The following is a 27563-nucleotide window of genomic DNA, read 5'->3' as shown; positions in this document are numbered from 1 at the left end:
TTTTTTTTTTTTTTTTTTTTTTTTTTTTTTTTTTTTTTTTTTTTTTTTTTTTTTTTTTTTTTTTTTTTTTTTTTGTGCATTACAGTAGCTGAAATAATTTTAAATTAAATTTCCTTATACATGCATTCAATAGACCTGTATAAATTTTTCTAGTATCTTTAAATATAGAAATAAATTCTTGCGTAAATTCCTTTAAAGTTGTAAATCATGATATTGAAGTAATTTTGAAATTTCTAAATTTAGTTGTGCTATTATTATTTTATAATAAATTTTTACTGAACAAAGTGATTCAGTACCACAGAAACTGTACTTTTAATTATGCTACAAATTTTCTATTGAATTCAGCTCATAGCTCATAATATTATTATTTTTCTTTAATTGTTGTTTTTCTTATTGCCTTTATGTTATTTAAGTTTACAAAAATATAATTTTAAAGAGCAATTATCTCTAAATTGATTTGATGATTGATACTAATACCTTAAAACAGTGTGAAATATAAATAAAAAAAATATCTGGAAACTGTTATGTTTTTATACAAAATTAAATTGAATGCTATTTATATTTTTTTCAAATTACGTTTAAAATTTTGTATGAAACTTTTTGTTTAATGCTGTTTTAACATTTTCATATACTTCATTTTTTGACACAATTATTATTCTAAAGAACATTTTTGTGTATAAGACATATAAATTTTATGATTTGTAAAGGTAATGAACTTCAAAATGTTAAAATAATTACTTCAATGTGTGTATATAGCTGCATTTATGTCATAGTTCTTATTTTACAGATTTCAATGCTCCTATTTCATTAAAAGAAGAAGATATAGGTAATGAAAATGAAGAACCAAATTGTGAATAATTATAAATAGTGTATATGTATATTATAATGTAGATATTTACATCAATAAAATCACATATTTAATGACTAATTTTTCATTTCCAAAAGTGGCACTTTTTGGTTGGATTTAAAGGTGATCCCTCAGCACAATGAAAATCAGTTGAAAATTCTTTAATGTTTGACAATGTTCCCATCACCCTATAAACAAAAAGAATTAAAGGCACTTCTGTGAATGACTTCTTTTGATTAACAAAGATGGTGTATTTTTTTTTTTTTTAAAGAATGCCCTTAGGAATAAAACAATTCTTAAAATTAAAATAAGGAAGAATATTTAAATTTCATTAAGGAAAAACTAAACGACTTAATATTGGAATTAAGGTTGAAGGAAGGTGATGTTCTGGAGGAAGTTTTTAAATTTTATGTAAATTATGAAAATATTATGTGACTAAAATAATCTTCTTAAATTTGTTAGTTCACATCTAATTTGATTCAAGGTACATGGGAAAAAGAATGAATAGCTTTTTAGCTCAAGAATAAAAGCTGACAATCAAAATATATAGCAATTAAAAGAATTCATTTTAGTTTTTATACAAAAAATTTTTTGTGAACTTTGTTTTTTAACATTTTCACAAGACTTTTAGTTAAATTGTTTTTATTTTATCAGCTTTTTCACATTTTTTTTTCTTGTCAGTAAACAGATTCCTTTAAACGACTGTTCCTTGTGGAACTAACCAATGTTAAAATATAGCTGTTGTTTGGAATTGTCAAGAAATTGATTGTTCAAAGAATTTTAAATAAATCGCAAACAGTGTCTAGCAGCAAAAATATATATTGCTAACAGTACCCTCTATTTATTATCTTAGAAATAACTTTTAAAGAAATTTAATTATTTCCAATTTTTTTAAAACTATTTTTTCACCAAATTCGTAATGATACCAATAGTTTCAGAATAAAGTCTGTGCAATTATTTTTTAGGACAAAATTCTTTCCCGAAAACTTCCAATTTTTATTCTGAAACTGCTTTCAGTGGCATCTACTTTTCAATTTCACCATTTCTACTTTTACTTTATCTTATACCAATTATTATAATAAAAACCCCTAACCTACCCCTGCATTTTCGTCTACGTTAGAAAAAAAAAACATTTTTAAATATGTTAAATAATGCTCAGTTGAAATTATTGTTAAGTTTCAGTGGAAAAAATGAAAATAAGTTTACTAAGTTTGCTGTTTGGAAATGTCTGCTCTAAGGTTCCCACTGATGTATAAAAGTTGTTGTTTCTATAAACATGTTATGACCCTTCTTTGGAGGTTGCTGTTGTTTTGAGGTGGCCATTATAAAAGTTAGTCAGTATTATTAATATATTTCTGGTGAATACGTTGTATTAATGTTATCAATTAGAAAATTAATATAATATATTTTACTTTAAATACATTTCAAATTACTGAGATACAAACTGGTGTGCATTTGGTATTCCCTTTCAATTTCAATTACAAAAATTTAATATGCGAGCAAGTAATTTGATTTTAGAAAATGCTAAAGATAAGCAACTTGAAGTAATTATACTATATCTAACTAATGATAATAATACCCCCTTTTTTTAAGAGGAGTTGTTTAAAAAATATGCATCTATAGTATGTCTAAAATGTTTAAATCTATGCAATTAAAAAACTGGTGGATATTATGTATATAAGTATAAAAAGTTAAACCAATTATTGAACTCCAGTATTTTGCTGATAATTTCTTTAGTCTATATAATGATTATTATTTTTCAATGTCAAATAACTTAATAGATTTAATGACTCACCTAAAGTTGGAAGGAGAATGCGCACTATTTTCCATAATGTATTGTAAAGTAAAATTTGACTGTTTTCGACACCACGCCTGCAATAAAAAATACATAACAAAAATAAAGTTATAATGAATCGATGAATCCGCTAATAAAAATAAATAAATTAGCAAAAAAATAAACAGATAAATTTATGATATGTGTATTAATAAATGAGTGTTAGAGATGAATTAATCAATGAAATTAAATTTTTTGCGATAATATTTTCTACTAGCTGCCATTTTTTAAAAATATGTATGAATAATAACTATTTATTTTGGTAATAAGTGGTCTAATATGTGATGATACAAAATAATCTTAAAAAAATAAAACAATTAGTACAACGAAACTTTCAATTGAAAAATATTTTCACCTGGCTCCATCTTTCAAATGGTACTTATCACTTTGCTTCAAAGTTGTAAAATTTTGAAAAGGTGTCTAATATGTAATGATATAATGGACACTTAAAATTTTAAAAAAAATTGTTCCTCTAGCGTCTATATTTTAAATAGTACCTTACGCATTGTTTACACACTTCGAATTTCCTAAAAATTGCAATCGATAATATGTGTCTAGTTTGGTGAAAAGGTGGAAGAATATGTTAATACACGATAGACAGTAAAACATTTTTCAATAAAAATTGCTTCGCGAAACTTAGAATTTTTTTAAATAAAATTTGTTTCTATGTTGTAAGTTTTTTAAAAATACCAATCAGAAATATATATTTACTTGGTGGAAAAAGAAGCCTCATATGGAATTATACAAGCGACACTTAAAATTCTTTTAAGAAAGCTTGAAGAGAATTTATAATTTTTCGAAATTAATATTTTTTGTTTGTGTCCATTTTTTAAATGGTACCTTACACTTTGTTTTAAAATTGTGTGCTATTCTGAAAATAGCAGATAATTAAAAATGTTTACTTCGATGAGAAAGGGATCTTATATGGATATAAATATAATACATTGGACGCGTAAATATCAGGTTTAATTTTCGATTTTCGTTTAGTATTTTCTACTCATGCCCATCTTTTAAATGGTTTACATTTTGCTTCAAATTTTTAAGTTTCTCTAGAAAACGGGTCAGTAATATATAGACATTAATACAATACTAATAATGTGCTAACATTATAATACGCTTATTACATTAATATTATGCTAACATTTTATATTAAAACAATACGGAAGACAATTCAGTTTTTTTAGACACTTATCGCTATTTTAGATAGATCTCTTTCTAGTTAGTTACAGATTGTTTTAAACTAACTCCTAATTTGGCTTTAATTTCTAATATTAAAATCTACAAATGTGTTGGCTCTGATAAGTTGCTTTAATTTTAATGTATATTTTTCATTAGTATGACTATATAAGAAGAAATATAGTTCTATATGTAAGAAGTATGTACGGTTATAAATTTTTATTACTAACCAGTAAAAAAAAAATTAACTTTTTTTTCTTCAGCAAACAATTACAGGCTCATTTTCAAAATCGTTTTTTTTTCCTTCCTTTCTTTTTTCTTCTTTTTTTAAATCTTTTGTCCTCTCTAGTTCTAATATTTGTATTAAAAAATTAACTTACATTTTTTTTTTTTTTGATAAATAAAATGATTTGCATGTTTTGCGACTTTGATTTTTTGTGATTTTTCTTAAAAATAGTTCTACTTAAACTTTTATCATTCGTTTAGAATAAAATAGATGATTCTTTTAAATAATTTTAGTCAAAACTTGTATTTTTAAGAATTTATAATTACAAAAACCAAAGAGAATTTTTATCACATTTAAACTCCTAACTTTTCAGTTTGCTTTGTATAGAAAAAGCCAGATTTGTTAAGTGGCAGTTCCTTGTTATATTGTAATAAATACAGGGTGGCTTCAAAATACTATTACAAATATCGAATCATTTTATTGTACATATATTAAATAGGAAATGATAAATGCACAACTACGATGAACACTATAAATGGAAAGTTACCTTTAAAAATTTTTATTCGAATTGACCGCCATCTTTATCAATGACTAAAGATAATCTCTTACGCCATTGCCCGATGCCGGCACGAATCATTTTAAGAGGTAATCTGTCCCATTCACGCAATCTAGTAGCTCTGAGATTGTTCAAACTTCTGTGCTGCTTAGCATAGACTGTAGAATCTCCCAAACTAAAAGATTTAGATCCAGTGAAGAAGGGGGCCACTCTTCTGGCTTATAAAATTTGACGTGGAGCCAAGCCTGCGTTGTTTTAGTTCGGTGTTATGGTGAAGAATCTTGCTGGAATATCCAATCGATTTTTGGATACAATCTGCCAGGTCATGTGGCAATAAATGTGTAGCCAATACTACTTCCTTTTTGTAATATTCAGAATTGATTTTTACCCCTTTATCGATGGATATCAGAGGACATTTTCCGTTGTTTGACACTGCATCCCAAACTATTATAGAATTCTTGTTTTAAAAGCTTTGTTCAGTTTGCACACTTTCAGGTATATCATCAAGGGTTGCTGCTTATACAACATTATTTTTAGCATTATAACTTTGCTCTGTGCAAAATATTTTCTCATCAGAAATAAGTATTCTGTTATCACTTTTGTTGCCGTGCCGGTTTATCAATTTCTTACATTTTTGTTACCTATTAATTTTTGTGCAGTTGTCACACCTTTAACTTTTCTTTTGAGATAAGGACAAAAACTCATGTGTTCAGTTAATACTCGTGTAACTTGCATAGTTCTCCGATTCACGTTCTCCTCAGCAGCCATTTTATTAACTGAGTGTTGTAGATTGCTTCGTATCTTTTCACGAATTCCCTTAATGCGCTCTTTTGTTGAAGCTGAGCATGGACGAGCAGGCCTGGGTCGATCTTTACAGTTAATTAGTATCCAATAATCGATTTATAGCTCTATATATTAATGTTCGAGGCCAACTGTGGCCCGCCGAAAGGTTTTATCCGGCCCGCGGATAGATTTTTAACTTGCCGATCCGTGGCAAATATAAACAATATACATCCATTATCTTGTCGAACTTGTTTAAAGCTATTTCTGTTCTTTCTCTTTTATCAAAGTACTGATGACCTATTTACTTTCTCTATTTTTGTTCTACAAAACGTAAATTGATGGAAATAGTTAGCACAGGCAGTTTCAATCGGTAAAATGTTGAAAGTAGAAGTTCTTTATAGAATAGCCGTAGATTGGCTCCATATAGGTGAATTGTACTTCACATGTGGCAGACAGCGCATTTTAAGCTCCAACGAGCGGACAATCTAACAATCATTTGAAGTATTTGTTTCTAAATATGCCACACAAATTATTACCAAAAGTTAGTTTCCTAAATTTAATATTTCATGCCCAGAAAATCAGTGCTATGTTTGCTTAATCTTAAATATGTGAACAAGAGTTTTCAACTATGAACCTTAGAAAAAATCATTTCAGAAGTACACTAACAGACAAGCATTTAGCCTCGTTCCTTGAAATAAGCACATCTCACTTCGAACCTCAATATAAGGAACTTTTAAAATAGAAATCGCAATTTCATTAATCTCATTAAATATTTAAATTAAAACTTGTATATCGTTTTTTTCTCGTTTTTTTTTTAATTTTGAAGTTTTTACTTGACCCACCGAAAATTAAATTTTTCTCAATTTTTTTCCCTCGACCAAACAAGTTTGCCCATCCCTGGATTAAACCCAAGAGATTTTAATTACTTAAAGACCTTACCTGCAGAAAATTCGCAATTGAAAAGCTACTTAACCATCAAACTTTTCGATTCCATCTTTAAATTTATTCCAAATGTGCTATTGCTTTTAGCAAAAATCGTCTGCACTTATAGAAAGCGCTTTACAGGGGAATAGTGAGCGACAAATTGTTTTACTAAATGATTAAAATTATGTAATTCCTAATTTTTTTAGTGCCACAGTATTTAGTAGCCACAAAGAGTATATAGTGAAATCTACTTACTTATTAGTGAGTTTAGTGAAATCTACTTACTTATTTAGAAAAACAAGAGCTGTGTTTTAACTGGAACCCATTATTTAAAAGATAGTTTTGTTCCACAATACTCATCGCTTTTATTTAACACGGAAAGAAAATTTTTGACGTAGTTGCAAAAATTGCCTTTTCCTGAAGTATGGGATTTAAAAATTAAACTTTTATTCTTCTATGTTTGGAACGACCTTGTATAAGCTCTATTTTAATATCGCGTGCTGCTGCCTATTTTAAGCTGCTTTTTCACTTATCGATTTAAAACAAAAATAATAATAATTGTTTCCCGGTAAATCCATAATTTAAACGAGGCAAAATATGTTTACACAATGCAGCATTTGGATGACAGAAATAATTTTCTCATCCGAAAAAATATTCAAATTTCAAAGTTTTTTTTTTCCTGCAATTTAATTGCTCGTATCTTTTCAAAAGCACGAAAATTTGGAAAAAAACTTTTAAAAAAATTTAAAGTGATAAAAATCACTATGATGTAGGTCAAATATATCTTCATAATATATGTATAAAAAAAAACTAAATTATTTGCTTCGTTCTCAATATTTATCAAAAAAATATTTAAAATGAAACGCTCATAGCAACCGATGTAACCTAAATAATTTATCTTCTAATGATCGAATTTCCACGCACTAATATGCAATTTTAATAGGTAGAAAAGAGGTGGTTTAGTGAGGCATTTTTTATAAATTATCCAAAAATTTAAGTATTCATTATTTGAACACATCTATCTAATACTTTTGTTTGCTAAAATAAGAAAGATTTTCTTTATTTTGAATGATGCGCAATTTTATTTCGATATTTAATCTTTTAATAATCCTTTTTTTAAAATTATTTTTGTCCATCTTAACCTCATGACATGGGATTAAAAGCGTCGATGAATAACACTAAGCAATTAAAATCAGTTTTAATGATAATATACAATAGCAGAGGGGTATGTCGTCATAGTGAGCTTGCGGTTATAAATAATGTTAAAACAATAAAAATAAAAGATGAACTAAACATATTTACTTCTTTCTCTTTTATTTTAAACAAATATTTTGATTTTAAATGTATATCTTGATTAGACTGTTTTGAAACAAGGTGAAATAGCAGATACTGGTAAATAAAAAACTAATTTTTCTGAAATGTGCATTTCTTAAAAATAGAATAATTTTTATTTTATATTATTTATTTTTTATAAGGAGGAAGATACTTATTCGTTGGTCAACCGCACATAACTTTTTGAACATAAAGGGCAAAGCATACAAGTGAAATGATATTCGTTTTTTCCTTTGTTGCATTGATACCGAAAAAATAAATAAATATGTTTTCTATGTTGCCTTTTTTCGCGTGATATTGTTCACTTAAACATGTTCACTAGAAAAATGTATTTACCAATAAAAAAAGGGGAAAAACCACAATAGCGGGAAGATTTTAGCTCGTTCTAAACATAGAATTTTTGTATTCCTAACATTAGCATTTGGGCGGTGACTTGAAAACTTGTCGTAATATGCTGTACTCGTAACACCAAGTATTTACTGTATAACTTATAGATTTATCATCCATGTACCGCAAGATAACGATTAAAAGTCAATTCATGATACTAGTCTATTAGTTTAATTAGTAACTATAGAAACGAGTTTACGAATGGCAGGGGAAAAGTTTCATGTACATGAGAATCTATTGAAATGAACTCTCCCTAGATCAGTCTTCTTTTTACAATGTATGTAGTACTATTAAAAAAATTGTCTTACTGATGCATAGGATATCCAGAACATCTGCTTTTCGGTGAATTGTAAACCTGGCAGTTTCTCTTCACGTTTTAAAGTTTTAAGCAGTTTGGTATAAGCCTAAAGGAAGAATAGATAGTTACTTGTTTTTACTAAATTTATTATAGTATGCTGATTAACCGGAATAGTTAGGAAATGCCTTGTTTCGAAATACTTACATGGTAAGCTGCTAGAACACCGCCATTGTCGGCAATATTTTCACCTAAAGTCAGCGATCCATTGAGCTGTAAAAATGTCATATTAAAGACATCATATTAAGCACATTCTTTTTAATCCATGAAAAAATTTATGTTCTTTTTACAAAAATAACTCGACAGGCATTTAAGTTTTTCTTTTCCTTCTACAGTAAGAATTTGTTTAAGTGATGGAAAAATTCTTAAATACATTTGAATTCAACAATACAATTCAACGTAATAGCCACTGAATTTTTGGCAGCTTCTGGCAAAAATATATTGCTCATATATAAGCCGTACTTTCATACAAAAAGAAAGTAACTTAGGTTAATTACTTTGGTTTGATACTTTTTTTACTATCGTTCACATTTTTCAATAAAAATTTAATAAATAAATTGCATTTCTATACAGAATCAATGGGAAATTTAGCTGGAAATTATTTGGAAAAAAATTACAATACTGAAATTGAAAGTTTTGACAACATTCTTTCAAAGATTTAATCTTCGAGAGTTATATTCTTTTGTATAAAATTCTTGGATAAAAAAACATTTGAGAATGTAAAAAATTTCCCAAAATTCATGCAAGATTTGAATTTTGTGCCATTTATGCAATAAAATATTACCAAGGAAAAGAATTAAGATGGCATGATAACTGACGTCAAGATGATTAAAAAAGGAACCCTATATATGAAAGAACAACAAGTTTTCATTGTTGAGCAATATTCCTCTCAGATCAAGCGATTTAACACTGTCGGACTTTTTTTCCTCATTTATTTAGAAGTTTAAGGTTAACGCTAACAAGCCCCACGCCTTGAAAGAGTTTAGCCACATTTATGCAAAATTGCCATTGAAAATTTCCAGCAAGATAACTCTTAACACCTTATACCTAATAAAATGACAAAAAAAAACCTTTAGGAATGGTAAAAACAACTACTAAATTGTTCTTTAATATGTATCAAGAAAAAAGAATAAATAATAATAATAATTGCATTTTCTTACATGGGTTTTTACACTCGGTTCGTAATACTGATTATACTGTTCAACATAGCACTTTGTTCTTTCTTTGAAATTTTTCCAACTCAGTTTAGTCCACCACATTTTATAGTTTCCTTCCTCATCGTACAAGCTTCCTGCAATAAAAAATATCATAATATACATGTTTAAACATATATATAACACGAATATATAATATACATACTTAAACATATATATATCACGAAGTGTATAAGTGTTAGCTTACTTTTAATCGTGCATATAAAATTTGTGTGCATTTAATAAATTGTCGGCAAGCTTTTTATTTTGGACACAGCTCAAAATGTTCGTTTAAGAAAACTGATGGAACTCGAAATGCTTGTTTAATAAAATGGACGCAACTCGAAATGCTTGTTTAAGAAAATAAACACAGCTCAAAATACTTATTTAAGAAAATGAACATGCTATTTAAGAAATGGATATAACTTTTGTATAATGGGTGAAACTTCTCTAAATAAACATTTTGTAAAAAAGTTAAAAAACACAAAAATAAAAGAAAAACAAGCAACAATTATATTGGTTTACAACGTTATCCAAGTACACAAATAATTCAACGTTTTGTCTGTGTATGTAAATGACAGAAGAAAAGAACTTGTATAAAAAAAATAATTAATTTTAAATAAATTACTTTTCTGGATGAGATTGACATCAATGGTATTTTCTTCTTGAACTTATTTTCCAATTGATGATGAACAAAAACAAACAGTTTTTCCCTTTAATATCATGCCTCAAACAAAAAAAATCTTCCATGATTCCCCTACTGTCATGTCAGTACTGTCAGTCCCAGGGTAAATCTCGCTAGTAAAATTTTTATTTATCGCAAAGTTATCCTTGTTTTAATTTAACATATATAATTTTTTGAAATTATGTAATTTACTGATTAACGGAGGCTGTTTGTACTGCAGTAATGTTTGATTTCCTTCTCTAAAACTTTAACATAACTTAGTTTATCAATCACGGTATTACCATAAAACAAAAAAAACGTTTATAGATAGTAGTAAGATTGTAATCTGATGTTTTTTTTTGAGAAAATTTAAAACAAAAATATGCATCAAGAACTTTACCTGTGCTATCAAACGCATGGGTATACTCATGCCCAAGAATTGTGCCTAAACTTCCGTAGTTCACGTAACTGAAAACAAATAAATAATAATAATAAATATTACCATAAGTAAAACTGAAGTAGATTTTATGAAATATGGTGTTATTTTTAATATTTTGTGTAACAATTCAAATGAAAAGTTTAAATAAAAAGCACTACTTCTGCAACACTAAATACAAGTTAAGTTGCCTTAATCTTTATATAATATTTATTTTTCACAAAATCCAAGCTTATAATTTAATTCAGTATTTATACTTAAAACCAAAGTATTACTTAACAGTATTGAGACGGTATACTTACTGGGGTCTTCCTTTTGAGAAAAAAGCATCTGACAGCAATCCTATTGGTACAACTGTAACGATTAAAAATAGCTACTTTAAACGCCTATTCATAAGTATGTTTTATGAATTAAAGTTTTAATAATGAGGTTGGAAAAACTTTATATTAGTTTACAAGCGTTACATAAAAATTCATACTCACTAATAGAATTTTGAGATGGCTGATAAAATGCGTTAGCTTGCAAAAGATTGCTGGTGTCGGTCCATCTAAAAATAAATTATAATAAAATAATGGAAACTCTTAAGTGTGGAAGTTAGCTATTCTAAGGATTATCTAGATATTAACTCGCATATTAACTAGGGTAATCCTTTAAAGTACCAAAAATTATTTCATTCCACTACTACTTAGGTAATCTGCAAACTACTTAACACATAATCTATTAAGCACTCGTTAAAGTAGAAATACGATCTTTGCCGGAGTAACAGTAACGTTTCTAAACGCTTAAATTGACATAATGTTCTTTATTTCTTAACTAGCAAAGATATCAACTAGCATATTAACTGGCGTGATACGTTAAAGTACCGAAAGTTATTTTCTTTCTCAACTATTTAGGTAATTTGTGAACTACTTAGATAATCAGCACATAACCTACTAAGTACTCGTTAAAGTAAAGAATAAGATCTTTGCCGTACAACAGTAACGTTTTTGTACTCTTAAATTAGCAGAATGTTATTTATTTGTTTTTTGCCGTCTAAAAATTACAACAATCTAACAATCACAACAATCTAACAATCACGAGCTGTGGTGGTTCAGGGGATAGAATGTTCGATTCCCAATGAGGTGACCCAGGTTCGAATCCTAAAGTTAGTTGGTCGATACGAATTTTTTTCTTGGTTCGCACCGACCACTGTGCTGACTTAAAATATTTTCAGTAGTAGACAGATCATAGGTTAGAAATCCTTTGCCGCCCGGCTAACCGTGAGAGTTTTTCGTGTTTTTTTCTCCCCATGTAACGCAAACGCAGGTTAGTGCCATCTGAAAGTCCTCCACAAAAGCTTGTTTGCCCCAACGCTTGATTTAGGTGTTCCCTTGTCTTCTGCATTGGGTTTAAAATTACAAGGCTGTGGAGTAGAACATTGATAATCCTACACTCAGAATTGGGTCGTCGAACACCAGGTAGAAAATAAAAAAATCAAATAACATATTAACAGGTAGAATCAATCTCTTTAAAAACTATAATACAATACCAAGAATAAAACAAGTTAAAATATTATTACCATTAAGGACATTAGCATAAAGTCATTAATGTATTTTTTGATTTCTAAAGAATCAAGTTAAAACAATCCACAAATTAATTGATAGATTGAGAAAAACAAATTTTGAACTTAAAGTACTTTAGAACTTTGTGTACTGAAGTCATAGATTAGTTAGGTAATGTGAACGTTAAAGGCTTTTGAGCTTTAACGGTGATATATAACAGTACAAAGTAATAATTAGAACATTTTTGAAAGTAATCACACAATTGATGCATATGTAGTTTTCTAACCTTGAGCACGATGTTAATTATTCGCATATTTTAGGAATGCAAAGTAGATCGTTATATTTTTGAAAAATCTAAGCATCCTATTGCGCTTATATCCATCAAATGTTCAAGCGAGAGGCTAGAAATAAAACTATACAGAAGGTTCCCTAAATACTACTCTCCTAATATACAGGGTGATCTATCGACATTACTTTTAGTATGGAGGGTGTTTTGTAAACACCGCTCTTAATGTACAGATTGTTTCGTAATATATTCCTTAATATATGTATATTTTTATCCCGTAATATATATATATATATATATATATGAACTACTACTTCTTTATGGAGCAAAACTTACTTGAATCTAACACGCTATTATTAATTGCTATGGTTACTTTTAATAATAATGAACAAAAAATACCACCATAGAATCGGCGGATTTTTTTAACTATCAAGATATATGCGTCAAGATAACGCGTTGTGCAATATCTTACTTGAATCTGAAACGTTATTATTAAGGATCATTAGTTACTTTTAATAATAATGAAATATGGATAACACCAGCATAGAACAACATGGCCGGATTTATTAACTATTAGTGCGTGTATTAGCAAAAGCTTACTTGAATCTAATACGTTATAGTATTACTATTTGTTCATTATTACTAATAGTTATGACGTTGTAAAAGTAATGTCAATTCTAATTAACTAATGAACTATTTCTAATGAACTAATATATTTTTTTAATAAATTAAAGTTTACTTAAATCTAACTCGTTCGTCGCTAAGACCTCTGTAATTCTCTTTAGCGTAGAACAAGTAAGCTGCTTTGACGTTTCCAAAATGATTTTCACTCACATTTATCTGTAAAAAAAATTTTTATTTACACGAGGCGAAAAAATATCTCTTCAAATTTTATATCAATATATACTAACATTTTTTTAAAACTTACAGGTTTATAAAACTCATTCAGCAACGTTTCGTCCAACATTTCGTCACGATAAGCGATTGCAGAACGAGCACTGAGGACCTAAAATAATTTCAAATGGTTCAACGTGTTTAGATTTTAAACACTCATTTAAATGTATTCTGAGTTATACATTTTAAATTTATTTATTATTACGAAGCAGATATTTAATTTCATAACTTAAATTGGGGTTATAATGGCTTTCATTAACTATTGAGATTTTCTCAATTTCCCAGAAACTTGTCGAGCTTTAATTTTTTCTTAACTCTCAACGAATTATTTATTGATTTAACTGTAAATATGAAATTTAAAAACGAAATAAAAATGAGTCCAAGATTTTGTTTTTTAACTTTCTTTTGCAGGAAAAGCTTACTTGACACTGTCACTAATACAGAACTAACTATAGTTAGAATACAACAGAAAGGTTCAAAAATGTAAGGCATTGTTACAAAACAACTATATATCTAATACAATGAAACTTAATTGAAAAAAAAGAGAGAGAGATATGTGTCCATTTTAGAGATATTGAAAAATTTTCACTGCAAGCAAAATTCTTTTAAAGTATGCAAATTATAAAAAATAAAGAAAATTATTTAAAAAGTACTCAATAAAGTATTAAAGAAGGAATCATAAAAATAAAATTTTTTTTTTAAATAGTTAAAAAGAAAAATTAGTCTTCATTCAAATTAAAAGTTGTTTTAAAAAATAGCTCAAATATTGTTTTTTGTTGAATTAAGTGAACATTCTTAAACCATTCGTTTTATCAAAAATTTAAAAGGAGGAATGCGAAACTGGAAAAAATGCTTCTCTGTGTAGTTTGAAACCGATATCTTCATGAAGAAGTGAAATATTTATGTGAAATACAAGTGTTGGTTCATTTTCCTATTGTAAATCTTTTTTGAACAAGAATCCTAACAGATGTTTTCACTTTTCACGAAAATTCCATAATTGAATTTAGAGTTATAGCAATCATGTGATATCAGGAGTCTAGAGACGAAAATGAGAAAGAAAAAAAAATATTTCGAATACCTTTTGCATCGCTCTTTGCTTGGTTATGTCATCCAGCCAATCAGCTTCTCTTATCTCATTCAACAGTGCTTCTTGAATATCTCGAAACAGTTTATCTAGCTAGTACACATAGTCATTAAAACAGAAGAAAACACTATGATGATGATTTAAACTTTTTAGTATTTCACAATATTGTTTTTTTTTTTCTTTTGAAAATATTTACAACGATAAAAACGATTTTAATTGCAATTTGTTTTAATCGAAGTTTCCTTCATACTAAAACCCTACGAAGAATAATTATTTCTTTGTGAGTTTGAGCAGTTAAATTTTGTAAATAATTACAGAATTACTCATCGGGAAATACTGATACGAAAAATTCGAAAACATGGTTAAACTAAGTTGCTTTTTTCACAGTGAAATAATGTAGAAAATATATACATTATTCGACAGTAAAATAAAGAACAGTAGAATAATGTATAAATTTCCTGCATTATACTGCTGTAAAATGTAAAGATGTAAATTATAAACTTATTTCTAATATATGCCTGTGAGACTTGGAATATAACTTAAACGGATGAGGATAAGAAAAAAATCATAAAAAGTACAGTGCGAAAGAAAAAGAATAAATAAATAATAAAAAACAGATTAATTGAAATTTGAAAAAGCTGTATTTTTAGATTTTAATTTATCAGGTACTATTCGACCAATTTTGCCCAAATTTTATATTTTGTTATGTAAAATTACATTACTTTAATTGATGTAAAAATTTTATATCCTACAATTCAAAATTTTTTCGACTATTTTTAAATAATCTTTTTCGAATTGTCTTTAGATAAGCGAATTTTATAATTGTGTGCAAAAAGTTTTCAATTCGCTTAAAAAGTTCTCGAGATATGGCGAAATACGCAAAAAGTAAAATTAAAATTAAAGGGGTCCGACCTTTGGAGCACTCTCCTGATTAAATTATTGGGACCATATTTCCCAGATTGCGGCTACTCCTATATTTTGGAGGGTCAGAAATTCAAATCCGTCGCGGAAAAAAGGATATGTTTGGAGAAAGTACGTTTTCGTAACTTAAAATAGCGGCTGCAATAATTAACTCTCATATTTGAGATCATCCCCTCGAATCATTAAGATTGAGTCCTAGAACATTAAGATCCGATAATTGGATCAAAACATATTAAAAACTATCCATTTTTTATTTTATTTTTCGCATACTGCACATTTAGTGGTATACAAAAAAAATGATTAAGAGGATGCAATTTAGAGCTTACCTCTGATAAAAGGAACCAGATATTATTAATTTCACTAAACTATAATGAATAAAATGGACTGATCAGGATGCATAAAAATCTTACGACGAAAAAAAAAAATCTTCAATGTCATACTAACAGGGACTCGAAGAAAATGCGCATCTAATTTGAGATGGTTAAATAGTTTAGAAAAAAATCTACTGGTATACTGCGGAAAAAAAACTGGAAAATACATGTAGGTAGATGACTAGTCTAGAAAAAATTTCAGGAGAATGCCAGGAACCATCCCGAACTATCGGGAAAAAAAGACAATGTCGAAAAAGGAATTTCTTTCGTCTAGTATTATGAATTTTTGCTCACCACCATTATGAATTTTTTGAAGATGTTAAATAATCTTAAATAAAGCTTTACTTAGTACATATATTTTGTGATAGCAATTAGCAAAATTTCATTTTGTGTATTATTTTAATTTCTTTTTAAGTAATAATTTGCTTAATAGAATAAATACAGGGCAAACATTTTCGTAATATATATTTTAAAATAATTGGCAAAAGCATGCATATTTTTTTTGGAATTTGAAAGATGTTATGATTTCACACGTTCCAAAACTTATAGTAATGTAAACACGCAATAAAATCCTCCGCTACGTTATCACGCTAGTTGACTCAAAAGTTCTATTATCTTCTGATTTGTGCTCAAAACTGCAAAGATATAGAATAAAGTGATTGCCTCAAATACATTCATGTCGATAGGTGGTTTTTATTGTATTCGATTGACGGTGATAAAATAAAATAATATGACGCACAACTAAGATATTAGATTTTTCAACTTACAAGAATCTTTGTCTTGTTATCCATATAACTTTCTGCATAAGTAGCTGTCAGTGACATATGAAAGAAATCAACCACAGATGCGACACACACCTGCCATAAGTCTCTATGCGCGGAATGACGCAAGTAATCTTCAACAATTGTAAACACGTCTTTCCCCAAATGTTCAGATGCGAAGAGGACAGTTCTGTACATCATATAATTTGCTAAAAACTCCTTTCTATAAATAGTAAAATTGTGAATTCCAAGAATTTAAGCGTATATAATTAATATTAATTTAATTATATATAGTACTTTTATTGACATTTATTGTAATAAAGATATAAAATATATGTTTTGTAATTTATACCCAGCTGGATTGTCCAATTCCTCTAAGAGTGCGTTGAGATTCATCAGGTTAGATGGACTAACCACCATCAGTCTGGTTTGGTTATTAATAGTTTCATTTGATGGTAATAGTTTTGTCAGCAGTTTTCTCCACGGTATCTATATAAAAAGTGATGAATTGCATACAATTATTTAAATCGGACGGAATACACAAATGCTATGCAGGGAAAAAATAAAAATTACTGACAAAAAATGGCATTACATTAGTTAGATATAAATCCCTGTACAAGTTATTTCTAAAATATCGCATGTATACGGGTATTGTGCTGCTGCTCTTATTGTCTCTTGTTGAATGTGAAGAACTTGGTGACAATGATCAAATCGACATGGCAGCCGCTTTGGCGTGATGTTCCTGGTCGTCTTGCGATGACACCTTAGGTCAAGGTCTTCCCTTTATTGCCGAATTGGGCCAACTAGCATAGTCTTTACACTTTGATGGTATCTTGGGGAACTTCACATCCTGTAGGTGTTGGGACACCAATCCACAGACAATAACATAAAGTTTCGCAGATGATTAAACTTCATGGTTGAATGTGTGGATTATGAAATGCCGTGTTCTGTCTTTCCTGTATGAATTCTAATGTTATATGTCTATTGAATGTTATAGACAGGATTGCAGCGATCCAACTGTCTTGGCTGCCACACTTGTTTCTGCATGCTAAGTGATCTATCTACCTGTGCTGACACTTTCGTCACTGTCTTCACTTCGTCTTTAAACTTGGTCAACCCCATCCAGTGGCCTTGATGGTGTTTCATTCCAGCACACCGACACCATACATCGTTGAATCTCTTCTACCATAGGAGCCACAGTATTCAACGATAACCGTAATAGTCACCTTTCACTGATGGTACCCACGCTTTCTATAACGCTGATGAATGAGGCGTTAAATGAAAAAGTTTTTTTTTTTAACTGAATGTCGTGGATGATAAGGAGGGGCAACGTCTTGCACCTACGGCCCCAATATTGATGTACGCATCCCAGTACATTTATTCAACGGGTTTCCCAGTCGTATTGCGTATTGTACTGTTGCAAAGCTGTTGTGTCAATTATTTCTGCAAATTGAGCCGAATAAAAATGTCAACATTTGATGAAACTTAAATCAATATCATTAAGACTTCCTTCATTTACGTTAAGTATCCGAAGAAACAAAAATGTTTGCGCCAAAACTTTGGAGAGCAAGCTTATTAATAATTAGTATAAATAACAAGAATCGTCAGATTTTGAGATCAGATTTAGAAATTAAATTTAACTTTCTAAACTTTAATTTTTATGATGTATACGGTCACCAAATCCAATCTTCAACAATTAATTAAAAGAAAAACGGAGTCATTAACAAGACATCGTGATCAAATGGATGCGAATGTTCTAACAATTCTAACAGCTTCTAACAATCATTATATAACAATAAATAGCAAAATGTACACAATGTGTGTTACGATTCACTCCGAGTTTTGGAAGGCTTATATCAAACTAATATCGCCAATACATCATTTTATTTTACCTGATAATGAAACATCACTATTTCTTTTCACAAACGTTCAATGTGTGAACCATTGGTGATACGGCAGACTACAAGTCTAGAATCAACTTCTTGAGCAGCTAGCTTCAATATGTTACGATCAATTATAGCGAATAAGGTTGTGTTCTTCAGTCGATATACTGCAACTGTGGGAAAAATTACGAGAAGATTGTGAGTCTTACATTTCCCAACGAGATGGAATCCTCCGACCCCTCATTATCAGACTAGCGCTCATGGTTTTGTAAATAACGAGCTTCCTTTTCGTTGGATTGGACGCGGGTCGGGAGATGACAATCAATTTCTTCCACGGACACCGCGCTATCCAGACTTAACTCCCTCTGATTTTTAAAAAAAATTTTTTTTATGGAGTTACATCAAAGATTATGTGTTCATTCCTCTATACCTCGTTTTTTAACCGAATTACGACGAAGAATTCCAACCACATTTGTTACCATTGGTAGTGTGACATGCTGCAATCAGTATGGCAAAAAGTGGATTTCAGACTTAAAGTCTGCTGTATCACCAAATGTTCTCTTATTGAACATTTGCGAAAAAAAACTTCCAATGATCCTTTATCAGGTGAAACAAAGTTTGTTAATTATTTGGTACCGAAAAAATAATTAATTAACCAAACAAAATAATTAACTGAAAGAAAGAAATTTCATCATTAAAAATTGCCATAAAGTATTATATTTTAACGATTTTTGACAGTGCAAAAAGAAAAAGATATGGTTTTATAAAGAAAAAAAATTTTTTCTTACCTTTGGAGAGAATTCTTCAATTTCATTCAAACTCATTATATTATAAAATTCATCTGGATTTTTTTCGTGAATATTGGGTACTATAGACTAATAAAAAGGAGAAAAGTTATTTTCAGAATTCATAATTTATTTTACATTTGTTTATTTACATTTGTTAAATTTGTTTGTATGTTTTGTTCATACAATGTGCAATCAGGGATGTGTAAAAGCTTTAAACATTTCATTTGTAAAATTGTGCACTCACACAAAAAGAAAACAAACAAATTCATATTTTCTACGTTAAATTTCACACGCATCAAAGTAAATTCATTATCTTCTAGAGTGATTTCTTATAGAATTTTATTTTTTTTAACAGAGAAATATTACGAGAATATAAAAATAATATCAAATTCAACTTTGTATTGATTATAAATTTTGCATTTTCAGTGAAAAAATTTAACCATTTTTCTTTTTTTAATGTCAATTTTGATTACCTCCTTCAATTAAAAAAAAGAAAAAAGGTTGGAGGTATTCTTTATAAATGTGGAAAAAGTTTCAAATAGACAAGATTCACCAAGGCAAAATATTATGCAACATCAAAAATCGCTTGAAATGTTAATTTTCTTTACTTGATGTGTCCATTTTACCCCAAAAATAGATCTTGGTAGAGAAAACCAATTTTTTTTTATTTCAATAATCAGCTTTCGTGGTCCTAAGTCTAAATAGTATCTTCTGCTAACTAGGTTAAACTTGAAATGGCTGTTTCCTCGCTATCAACACTTGCTTTAAACACTGCTGTTGTTAAGAGTTGCTTTAAACACTGCTATATTAATTGCAATTACAATGACTCTATATATACAATACAAATAATAAATGATAACAATTGATTATATATACATACTTTGGCGATAAATTTCTCTAAAGTGACAGCATAATCAACCATAATAGCCCCTTTCTTTAAATTCAATGTTGGGTTAAAATAATATGCTAGATGTAAAATCAGTTTTATATATTTAGTCATAATGATCTCTTTTCCTAACAAATAGTAACCCCGTTCTTCCAAGCCTAAAGAAGGTTGACTGACCTAAAAAAACAATAACAANTTCTTTTAGCAGAGAAATATTACGAGAATATAAAAATAATATCAAATGCAACTTTGTATTGATTATAAATTTTGCATTTTCAGTAAAAAAATTTAACCATTTTTCTTTTTTTAATGTCAATTTTGATTACCTCCTTCAATTAAAAAAAAAAAAAAAGGTTGGAGTTATTCTTTATAAATGTGGAAAAAGTTTCCAACGGACAAATATTCACCAAGGCAAAATATTATGCAACAAATCTCTTGAAATGTTAATTTTCTTTACTTGATTTGTCTATTTTACCCCAAAAATAGATCTTGGTAGAGAAAACTAATTTTTTTTATTTCAATAATCAGCTTCCGTGGTCCTAAGTCTAAATAGTATCTTCTGCAAACTAGGTTAAATTTGAAATAGCTGTTTCCTAGCTATCAACACTTGCTTTAAATACTGCTGAGGTTAAGTGTTGCTTTAAACACTGCTATATTAATTGCAATTACAATGACTCTATATATACAATACAAATAATAAATGATAACAATTGATTATATATACATACTTTGGCGATAAATTTCTCTAAAGTGACAGCATAATCAACCATAATAGCCCCTTTCTTTAAATTCAATGTTGGGTTAAAATAATATGCTAGATGTAAAATCAGTTTTATATATTTAGTCATAATGATCTCTTTTCCTAACAAATAGTAACCCCGTTCTTCCAAGCCTAAAGAAGGTTGACTGACCTAAAAAAACAATAACAACAACTAAAGATAAAAAAGAGGTTATATGATAAAAAAAAATATTCATCTAAATCTTTAGATTTATTTTAAACCTTTTATTGAATAAATATGTTGGCAAAAAGCAGGTGAATAACACCTTATATTTTAGCGAAAAATGAATTTACAATAGATTATAATGTATGTTAATTTAATTTGTCCTGTTAAGCCAAATTTTAATTAAACCAATTTATTACCTCCCTTAAATATTTTGATTGTTTAATGGTTTTCCCTTTTGTACTTGCTTTCTTCCTTTCCAGCTCTACAGCTCTTGGTAGGCTTCGGCTTTCTCTACAATAGTGTTTTGCGTCACTATATATATATCTCTCTCTCTAGATTCTTTTTTCAGTTTTTTTTTTTTATTTTCTTCAGGTTATCCTCAGCTTGATCCAACCATCTTAGCTTTAGCCTTCCTTTTTTCCTATTGCTATATATTTTCAAGTCGTGATTTTCTTTCGACATCCACTTTATTCTTTTAGCTTTCATAAATCTTATTATGTTTCTCTTTTTATTTATTTTCTTCCATATGTTACTTTTTATTAATAGTTCCATAGTTACTAATTATTTTACTTCAAAATTTCTTAATATATTTCATCTTTGTTGGATAAAACACAGGTTTTCAGATCCATATTTATCTAATTTGTAGTGCAATTCGATTCTTTTATCTACCATAAAAATAAACATAATGATTTTAAAAAAAAAGGAGAAAACATTATAAATGGTGTAATTAGAGTTTAGTTTAAAAAAATACTTAAGATATTACTTAGATCTTTATTGCATAATGTATGTAGTCAATAAACTAAAAAATGTGAATAAATTCAATTACTTAACTCTCTGTAGAAAAATTTAACAGAAAGATGAAATATATAAGATTTGTTACGTTGGTTTACGTAAAAGAATCATAATACGAGTAAAAATACTCCTTAAGCTTATTTAGTCAATTTATATTATCAAGATTAGTTAAAATTTAGAATAACAATTCTAACTTATGTAACTTTTATACCAATTTTCAATTTCAAGATTGATACTTTTCCGCTATCTGTTCTAAAAGATAATCATAAGAAAATTTGATCATTGATCAATTTACATGGCAATATCATGATAAAATTGTTATTTTCATAAAGCACTGAATGTTTCTATAAAGATTGTGAGACCTAGAACTACGTTAAAACATCTCAGTTACCTTCTGATTTTTTTTCCTTCATATTATTATTTAATTTTATAGTGCAAATCTTGAAATCTGAAATTGACATCAGATTTATCGACCGTCTGGTAAAAATTTTTTTTCAATGTTTAACTTACTGGTACCGCATAATGTTCTTCAAGAACATGATATTTTTTACAGAGAAACAAGAATTTCTTAAATAAAGGTTTAAACTGAATATTCTTATCGAAGCATATCGCCAAATCATATGGGAAGATGTTAGTCTCCCTGCATTTACATAGATATTTGGAAACTAAAAATGGATTTTCCAACGAAGTTATGCTTCATTCTAAGAGAAATGATCCAAGGCACATGTTCCTAATTTTCTTCTAGCACAGAAATGATCACCTTATTCACCAGACTTGAATTCCATAGATTTTCCAGTATAGTCAATTCTGGAGATAAGGTTTTGTTCTGAACCTCACACGGCTTTGGCATCGTAAATTCCTTGTGCATACAATAGATTAAAATCTCAGAAGGCAGCTCGATATCGAAAATTTTATTAGACGTTTATAGCTCTCTGTTTAGATCAAATATAGTCAAGATGAAGATTGGTAAATTAGCTACAGGTAGTAATGTTTTCATGTTTACTTGAAAGTTTGGTGGTGGTGTTACAGAATTCAAAATCATTATAATTCTGCATTATATATATCCCAGTTTTTTTCTTGTTTATATTTACCTTGAATTTTCCATGCTTACATTTATCCTGTCAGCTCGTTATAAGCAGACAAGATAATAAATGCATTTACTAATTTGTTCGATGAACTATTGCGAATTTTAAGCAGCACTTACAACAAGCAGTGACTGAGAGGTATTTTTTATGTCCATGTCAACTCCCATCGAAAACAGCATATCGTGTGGATATCCTTTCTCGTAAAGCTTCACCATCAACTCAGCCCAGTCAAACTTTGAAGCATTCCAACTCTTTTCAATCAACGGCCAACCACCAAAGTATTTTAAATCTTCAAGCAGAATCTTATTTGCAACCTCGTCTCTGGTTTCTACAAAGAAATCAAGAATCATCACTGAATTAATTAACAAACAATTGGGTACTTGCAACGCAAGGAAAAATGAGGTGATTATGCGTAACCATGTGATTTAAATCAAATTTAATAGGATACCTGTAAGTGACGTCACGCGTGTATGTCAAAACTGATTGGCTTCTAATTGGACAAGATTGACTCCTGATTGTTTAACCTACAATGACGTCATTTGCAGGTATCCGATTAGAAAATACGTTTTATGTTTTTAACATTTCTCGTATAACAATGAATTAGTGCGACATTCATAATATTTTTCTATTGCTCTCGTCATGAATTTGATTCCCGTTTCCGTTTGGTTAATAGTATTTCTGTTTGGTTATAATATTCTTCCCTTTTAACCAAACGGAAAATTATTTGAACATAGTTATCTTACTTATTCAGTAACTATTTAAAATTTTTTTATATCGTTTTATTCATTGACACCTGTTTAATAAGTTAGTTAGTAGATTTTAAATTTTAAGGTTGTACGTATTTTAAAAACCCTTTCAAAGCTATTGTGATAATTTAAGACTTTTAAAATTACTTAAATATTTAAAATTTAAATTTTGGATAACTAAGACCAATAGAATACTATCAATGAATGAAATGAAACAAAAAATATTATTATTTATTCAGTTAATATTAATTATTTATTCAATAAATAAAGAAAATGCTTTCACATAATTTTCTTTAAGTGAACATAGAAATGTATTCAATTTTTTGTCTGAAAAGAACCTTTAAGAACAGTTACGCGTTAAGTTTGCTAATTGAAAGTTGCGAAATTTAATTTACTGTGCTTAGTAATAATGACTCTTTAAAAAATTGCTGTAAACTTACCTCTTTTCAAGCAAGAATTATAAAATTTTTTAATTTTCTTTTCATGATCGGACAGTTTAGATTTTTCTAATTCTAAAAATTCTAAAAAGGAAAAAAAAATCAAGAAAGTAGTTAGTTTTAAGGTAAAATGACCATTAAATAATTATTAACTTTAAATAAAAGTACTTGCAACAGACTAAATTATTGCTTACCTTTAATTCGTAAAATGATGATAGAGTTGAGGCGCGAGAATTGTGAAACTACCATTTCTCCAATTAAAAACGAGTTTTTAATCCAGTTTCCACAAACAAATGAATAAAAATCTTCACATGGATTTTGTTCGAAATCAATTGATTTCAACAGATTGGAAGCTAAAAAAAATTTCAAAAATTAAAAGTAGAAAATGTTTTACTCTATTTTCTAGTTGGAAATTCATCATTAAATAAATAAGTATTTAACCTATGTGTTAAGTGTAAGCATAGATGTTTTTATTATATAACTAGCCGCCTAAGGCGGCCAGCTGTCCGCCACGCTATGTTTCTTAGGCCCTAGCACTGCTAGTAGAGACACGATCCTCTTCCAATCTTCTTTGACGTTCCTCAGGTGTTCCTCAGGCCCTAGCACTGCTAGTTGAGACCCGAACCCCTTCTAATCTTCTTTGACGTTCCTCAGGTGTTTCTCGGGCCCTAACACTGCTAGTTGAGACACGATCCTCTTCCAATCTTCTTTGATGTTCCTCAAGTGTTTCTCGGGCCCTAACACTGCTAGTTGAGACACGATCCTCTTCCAATCTTCTTTGACGTTCCTCAGGTGTTTCTCGGACCCTAGCACTGCTAATTGAGACACGATCCTCTTCTAGTCTTCTTTGACGTTTCTCTGATACTTCTTGGGCTCTAGAATTGCTTGTCGAAATTCGGACATGTTCCATCCTTCTTTGACGTTCCACAGACGTTTCTTGGGCCCTTCTTCTTCTTTGAGAATCTCTTAATATCTTTTTCTTTGACAAAATACGAAGTTTTTTGGAAGGCGGTTCTGCCATGTCAGTAATCGGGTTTTAAAGAAGTCAACGAATACTTTAGAACAACAATTACTATGAAAGCAAATCATGAAACTTCAATATTAAAATCTAAGTGCTTACCTGCAAACTGAAACTTTCTGAAAATAACTAATTACATTTAATAAAAACTGTTAAAATAAAGAATAGAAAAACCAAAGAGATCCAAGGTAAGTGTGATCGTTCCTTCAAAAACAATTAAATTCCTATTTTATATATTATATAGCTACAACGCTTAAGAAAAAAAAACTAAAATGCTAAATACATGAAAAGAACACGAAAACGAATTAATTTTTTATGGTATCAATTTCTATTTCTATATAATTTTTTATGGTATCAATTTCTATTTCTATATCGCTACAAAAATTATCGTCTTCGCTTAAGAAAAAAAAATAGAGCGTGGAAAGAAGAAGAAAAACTTATTATAACAATTATGAACAGCGACAAATATTGCGTATTGAGTATAGTAAAGTGCGGCGTGCTCTCTGCTTTCGCTTATAGCACTGCGTTTATAAAAATATATCAAAGAGAAGCGTTCTATTTACGTATCGAATATGTTGCCACATTTATAATACAAAAATTAAATTTTTCTCCACTTTGATAAATGTAAACTAATGCGAACCTTACAAATAATTATTAATTCCTTCGTATATTATTGGTTTAAGTTGTCGAAAATTAATATTTCAATTGTAAGGTTCGCATTAGCATACATTTATAAGAGTGGAGAAAAGTATATGCATTTTTTATGGCTCTTTGAAGACGAAAAAGCATAGAGTTTCTTACAAAATGACTGATAACTAAAAAACTAATCCAAATTTTTGAAAAAGAAAAAAAATACTTCTTCATTACGTCAAAACACAATTATGTGCCGAGTTTCGTGCCTGGGCGAGGCTTCTGGGCCGATATATTGTGATTACAGACAGACAGACAAACAGACACACACACAGCCGCATTTATTATTATGTATAGATAAATGGTTTACCATTTTTCAACAAAAAAAATTTTTTTTTAGCGATGCTACAGAAATGTACCTCGTGCAAGCGTACATAATTAGCTTCATTTATATTATGAATAGTAGAGAAACTTTGATGCTTCGACTTGTACAAAATATTTAAAAAAAAAAAAAAAGATTTTCACGTGGATTTTGGTTAAAATCTATAAATTTCAGCAGATTAGAAGCTAAAAAAAAGTTAAATTTATAGTAGAAAATGTTTTGCTTTTGGAACTTTGTTTCACTCCATTTGTTGCTAGTTGGAAATTCATTAAAGAAAAAAATAAGTATTTTATGTGTGTGCCAAGTATAAGCATAGATGTTTTTATTCTATAATAAATAGTTTATCATTTTTCAAAAATAACAGCATTTTTAACAACGCTACCGAAATGTACCTCATGCAAGCGTATATAATTAGTTTAATTTGGATCATGAATAGTAAGGAAACTTGGATGGTTCGACTCATGCAAAATATTTTTAAAAAAAATTTCTAATATAAGAGAACAAGTTAACATTATTTTAATGGCTTATAACGCTTGCTATTTTTATAGCTTATACTGTTCCAATTAAGGACGAGTTTTCAATCCAGTTTTTATAAGGAAGTGACTAAAGATCTTCTCATGGATTTTGTTCAAAATCTATAAATTCCAGCAGATTGGAAGCTAAAAAATAAGAAAGTGAAATGTATCGTAGAAAATATTTTACTTTTGAAACTCTTGTTTCACTCTATTTACTAGTTGAGAACTCATTTGAATTGAAAGTATTTCTCATATAAATTAAGTGTATATATAGATATATTTAGTTTAGCTCATTTTTTTTAAAAAAAAAATTACTGCATTTTTAGCAACGCTTTCAAAATGTACCCCATGCAAGCATACATTCTAAATTCGATTTAAGTCATGAATAGCAGGGAAAACATGAATAATTTGATTCATTTTTTATAAAATATTTCCTATTTTTTTAACACAATAAAACAAGTTAACATTATTTAATAGCTTATAATACTTGCTTGCATTATTTTNAAGATATATTTAAAATATACGTTAAATCTGTCCAAAAAATGAAAAAAAATTAGTTATAAACCTATTCTCAGACCTACTGAATATACATATAAAATTTCATCAAAATCGGTCAAGCCGTTTAGGAGGAGTTTAACCACTAAAACTGTGACAAGAGATTTTTATATATATAGATAAATGGTTTATCATTTTTCAAAAAATAACAAAATGTTTTAGCAACGCTACAGAAACGTACCTCGTGCAAGCGTATATAATTATTTTGATTTATATTATGAATAGTAGAGAAACTTTGATGTTTCGACTTGTACAAAATATTTGAAATTTTTTTTCTCTAATATCTAATATAACAAGTCAACTTTATTTGATTGCTTATAACGCTTGCTAT

The 27563-nt window shown here is 28.7% G+C and overlaps 2 protein-coding genes across 2 annotated transcripts in view; one reads left to right on the top strand and one right to left on the bottom strand.

Annotated features, from left to right (window-relative positions):
- The window catches only part of LOC107443099 (tRNA pseudouridine synthase A), a 14320-nt gene extending 13399 nt beyond the window's left edge, over positions 1-921 (top strand). Inside the window, exon 7 of the mRNA XM_016056857.3 lies at positions 788-921. Coding sequence (XP_015912343.1) covers positions 788-858 — 71 coding nt within the window. The 3' untranslated portion in view covers positions 859-921. The remainder of the gene's footprint in view (positions 1-787) is intronic.
- Positions 849-27563, bottom strand: part of LOC107443098 (endothelin-converting enzyme homolog) — a 37437-nt gene continuing 10722 nt past the window's right edge. The window contains exons 4-23 of the mRNA XM_071186974.1: positions 24327-24485; positions 24136-24216; positions 23069-23277; positions 20798-21039; positions 20604-20616; positions 20123-20305; positions 19243-19329; positions 16924-17060; positions 16578-16794; positions 14513-14611; positions 13469-13546; positions 13280-13380; positions 11196-11260; positions 11016-11067; positions 10678-10745; positions 9581-9711; positions 8568-8633; positions 8374-8469; positions 2643-2719; positions 849-1035 (exon numbers count right to left, since the gene is read on the bottom strand). Coding sequence (XP_071043075.1) covers positions 933-1035; positions 2643-2719; positions 8374-8469; positions 8568-8633; positions 9581-9711; positions 10678-10745; positions 11016-11067; positions 11196-11260; positions 13280-13380; positions 13469-13546; positions 14513-14611; positions 16578-16794; positions 16924-17060; positions 19243-19329; positions 20123-20305; positions 20604-20616; positions 20798-21039; positions 23069-23277; positions 24136-24216; positions 24327-24485 — 2264 coding nt within the window. The 3' untranslated portion in view covers positions 849-932. The remainder of the gene's footprint in view (positions 1036-2642; positions 2720-8373; positions 8470-8567; positions 8634-9580; positions 9712-10677; positions 10746-11015; positions 11068-11195; positions 11261-13279; positions 13381-13468; positions 13547-14512; positions 14612-16577; positions 16795-16923; positions 17061-19242; positions 19330-20122; positions 20306-20603; positions 20617-20797; positions 21040-23068; positions 23278-24135; positions 24217-24326; positions 24486-27563) is intronic.

This window comes from Parasteatoda tepidariorum, chromosome 10 (genome assembly GCF_043381705.1).
Source record: "Parasteatoda tepidariorum isolate YZ-2023 chromosome 10, CAS_Ptep_4.0, whole genome shotgun sequence".
Classification (NCBI taxonomy): Eukaryota; Metazoa; Arthropoda; class Arachnida; order Araneae; family Theridiidae; genus Parasteatoda; species Parasteatoda tepidariorum.
This window is presented reverse-complemented; position numbering and strand designations above follow the sequence as displayed.